Below are 4225 nucleotides of genomic sequence, written 5' to 3'. Positions count from 1 at the left end.
TTGGAAAAGTCATAGAGATGAAAGACAAAAACTTAACACTAACTGAAGATGAAAAAGCCAAGGTTGGCACTAACACAAAGAGACTGCTGAGGGAGTGGAGTCGGCTACACCTGGAGGAAGGCCTTCTCTACAGAAAGACCACAGAACATAAGCAGCTGGTTCTCCCTGCTGTTTATAAACATACCGTTCTCATACACCTCCATAACAATATGGGCCATGTGGGTGTAGAGAAGGTCCTAAACCTAGCCCGAGATCGGTTCTATTGGCCTTTCATGAAGAGAGAGATTGAGGAGTATGTCACGAGAAAGTGCCAGTGCCTAAAGCAAAAGAAACCAGCAACACATGAAAGAGCTCCAATGGGTAGCATAGTCTCCAACTCCCCACTCGAGCTTGTTTGTATTGACTTTCTGCATCTGGAATCCTGCAAAGGTGGATTTCAATGAATCCTACTTGTAGTGGACCATTTCACTAGATTCGTGCAAGCGTACGCCACCAAGAATAAGGCTGCAAAAACAGCAGCTGATCGTCTCTTCAACGACTTCATCCCCAGATTCGGATATTCATCCAAACTCCACCACGATCAAGGTCGTGAGTTTGAGAACGAGCTGTTCAAATCCCTCAGAGAGCTTGCTGGAGTTGGTCACTCAAGAACTTCCCCCTATCATCCACAGTGCAACCCTGCTGAGAGATTAAATTGCACTTTATTACAGATTCTTCGTACCCTGGGAGAGAAAGAGAAACAAGATTGGAAAGGACACCTACCCCATGTGATCCATGCTTACAATTGTACAAAGCATGAGGTCACCGGTTTCTTTCCATACTACTTGTAGTATGGCAGACATCCTGGCCTCCCAGTAGACCTTCTCTTTGGCCTCCTGACAGCAGAAGACATAAATACATCAGAAGGATATGCAAAGAAATGGAAAGAAAGAATGACAGAAGCATATCGGATTGCAAGTGCGAACAGTGAAAAGTCAAGCTCCAAAGGCAAAGAAAGCTATGACAAAAGATGTAAGATGCTACATCGTGAGCTAACCCTCTCTTTGTTTCAGTTGGACCCGACCAGAACCAGAACCCCTGGGGCAAGCTAAGCTGACAGGTCTTTTAGCCTCATCATAGTTTAATGCCTTCCTGAATCATTATTCATTTTTCATCATAAACTAAATAAAATTTCTCTTTTTTGACTGCAGTTAACATCTCTGTGTCGGGATTTATTCACATTTTATCTGCTGCTATTATAAGGTACACTTTTAAATGCATTTAGCCTTAAACTTCGAACAACTTTGAACGGACTCTTAAAACCCTCTTCCCCTTTTATTTCTTTAATTTATTTACTCTTATTTTCAGTAGTAATTAGTGTTTGCTTAGTTATTAGATATAATACTGTGTGATTGTAGCTAATAAAGGCACCATTGTATTTTTAACCCGTGGTCTTTTGTGTTCATTTTACACAGTGAATGATTTATCACTCAGGTTGGATTTACTCTTCTTTCAGTAGCATCCGAAAAACAGAGACACATTTATTTGGTGATTAATGACGTTGCTAAGAGCCAAAGCCTAAAATAATAAATTGGTGAAAGACAACTGGATTTTAACAGCCAGATTCAGGAGTCCGACCTTTTAGGAAAGGGGCTAAAACCGTGATCAGTAAGGAAATTATTATTCAACTGATAATAATACACCTTAATAAGACATTTATATGGAAATAATACCTTATTTGCTCAATAGCTTCTAAGTAATGAGAACAATTGACTCAAAATCAGTGTTGGATCATAGCACTTAATCATCTTCAAAGGTTACGCCTTTTATTTTTGCATTTCAAATCTTTAATATCTATTTTGAATCAAATTTTCATATGGAACATAAGCAGTTAACACAAAATAAGTGAAGATGGCCTTACTCGCTGCGCCCTTAACATTTCCAAACACAAGTTGCCCAAAGGACATGTAATGAAAAAATAACCACAATAGCTAAATATACAAATTCCCGAAATTAATATGAATTACCAACAATATTTAATACTTTCAAGAAAAGTAAATTTAGCAAGCAAAACAAAACATTAACCATAATGCATACCAAGAAAAACGTATAAATTCAGGCTCCTACACTGGAGTTAAACAAAAAGGCAGCTCTCCTCTACAAAAAACATCTAAACAGGTTTACATGGCAGCAACCTACAACTACTGCTACAATGACCACAGAGGCGTATGGCAGAAAAATGGCCCATTATTCAAAACAAACTCAATGTAAAAATCAAAAGTCTTACTTTCAGTTTTCTTGTAACATCTTTGTTTTATCAGCAGAATCATCAGCAGTAAAACCAGAGGACTGATGTATGAAAGGGACACGATCAAGCAGAGAGTAAACTGGGAATCTGAAGGAGGATTGGTGGTAGGAACAGAGGAGGGGGGGGTTGGTGTGATTGAGGATGGTTTCTCTGAGGAATAAACAAAACATTAAAATAACTTAATTCTCTGAAACCCAGACAGTGGAAGAAAGATGTTGATCCTTCTGACCTTCAACAGAGATCCAGCTGGATGGAGACTCTCCATGACCAAAGATGTTACACCTGTAGAGGCCTTCATCAGAGCTGGTCACATGGTGGAGGGTCATGTGACCTTTGGGCTCAGTCCTGATGAGGGAGCCATCTTTATAGAAAGCAGCTGGGAGGTTGGAGGGAGTGGTCTTTGTTAGACAGCTCAGAGTGACGTCATCTCCCTCCATCACAGGGAGGACAGGACTCTGCAGGATCACTGATCCACCTCAACACAGAGACAAACTACAGCATTTCATCCATTTCCACACAGCTTCATCAACACTAACTCCACAGTCTGATCTTACCAGTGACAGTGAGCTGGATGCTGCTGCTGGCTGCTCCCTCTCTGGACGACAACACCAGTAAACTCCAGTGTCTGATGGGAGGAGGTGGCTGATGGTACAGGTAGAACCAGCAGGTTTCCACATCCATCTCCACACTGAGTCCTGGTTCCTCTGGTTGTGTTCCTCCATACAGTCCATCCAGCAGAGCTGCTGTTCTCCTCACAGCTCAGAGACACAGAGTCAAACTGAAAGAACTGAGATCTGCTGGGACTCACAGTCAGAGCAGCTGGGGGGAATGAAAAAAATAACCAGTTACATTATTTTCTAAAGAACCAAAACTATTAAACTGCATTTTATTTTAGATAATAAAATACATAATTACCAACCTTGTTCTGCTGCAGGACCGTGAAAGAAGGCCAGCCCTAAAAATAAAAATATTATTAATTATTATCTTCAACCTTCTTTTTACATGATCACTGAGACTCTATAGACTGTAAAAAAATGTCAAACTCAACAGATCTAATTTCTTGACAATGTAATGGAGAAACTTTTAATGATACAGCCATGATCTTTTAAGGCAATCATTTTAACCTGGAAACCAACAATATAAAGTAGATTTGAGCAGCACCGTATATGAAGGACGGAGAACAATGTAAATAGAATGTTTTTTTAATCCTGTGATAAATCTTTACATCTGTTTTACCTGATTTCAGCTAAATCATTTTGTTATTAATTTATTTTCTCAGCCATACCTACAATAAGATCACATTAGGAAAAAAAAAAGTTTAAAACCGTTCCTACTTACAGATTAGACATGGTAGAGATGTTCCCCTCATCTTTCCTCTGCCTTCTAATGAGGAAACTTTAACATTATTAATAGAATACCAATTACCTGGAGAACTGATTTAAACTATAGAACATACTAGAACTTGTCTTCTGCTTTATCTGGTCGTACCGGGTCATTGGCACCAAAGTCACAGCACCAGTTTTTCAGCCACACAGTGAGCAAGATGGACATTTTTTAGATGAAACAAATTTAAAAACTGAGTAACATCAGACCAAACATTTTAAAATAAAGCTTTCTGTAGTATACATAATAGTAAAGTACAAAGTAGGTACTGTACATTAATGTACTGAAGGAACATATGCAGATGTTCTCTCAGATAGTAGATGATAGATGTGGGTGGAAGAGTCACATGATCTGTGGCGCCATCTAAAGGGAGCAGCTGTGCAGAACATGGTCATTTTAACTAGTTTTCCAACCGCCATAAAACCTAACTAGAAGAAGAAGATGTTTATTAATTCAGTTGCTGATTGAGCAGAGAGGTAGTGGGACACAGAGTGAACAGCCTGAGGAGAATTCAGTCCAGAGTGAAGTCTTCTTGGCTCTGCATTCTCATACCTC

At 39.4% G+C, this 4225-nt stretch overlaps 1 protein-coding gene across 1 annotated transcript; it reads right to left on the bottom strand.

The window, feature by feature from the left end:
• Positions 1–618: 618 nt before the first annotated feature.
• On the bottom strand, positions 619–2968 carry LOC107102384. The gene is made up of 4 exons (XM_015401673.1): positions 2842–2968; positions 2517–2762; positions 2267–2437; positions 619–722 (listed from the first exon to the last, which is right to left on the bottom strand). Exons 1-4 carry the CDS (start codon positions 2966–2968, stop codon positions 619–621), a joined length of 648 nt encoding a protein of 215 aa, XP_015257159.1.
• Positions 2969–4225: the final 1257 nt, after the last annotated feature.

The sequence above is a fragment of the Cyprinodon variegatus genome, unplaced genomic scaffold (genome assembly GCF_000732505.1).
Source record: "Cyprinodon variegatus isolate N-32 unplaced genomic scaffold, C_variegatus-1.0 Scaffold1247, whole genome shotgun sequence".
In the NCBI taxonomy this organism is placed as follows: Eukaryota; Metazoa; Chordata; class Actinopteri; order Cyprinodontiformes; family Cyprinodontidae; genus Cyprinodon; species Cyprinodon variegatus.
Note: the sequence above shows the minus strand (reverse complement) of the source record. Positions and strands in the feature narration are given on the sequence as shown.

Bases quoted from the DNA above. Each gene is read 5' to 3' on its own strand.
- LOC107102384 (XM_015401673.1), bottom strand. From the start codon at position 2,968: ATGGATGTGGAAACCTGCTGGTTCTACCTGTACCATCAGCCACCTCCT. The intron at 2,763-2,841 runs GTAAGATCAGAC...CTCTGTGTTGAG, and splicing joins CATCCAGCTCACTGTCACTG to GTGGATCAGTGATCCTGCAG. The intron at 2,438-2,516 runs GTCAGAAGGATC...TTTATTCCTCAG, and splicing joins CAGCTGGATCTCTGTTGAAG to AGAAACCATCCTCAATCACA.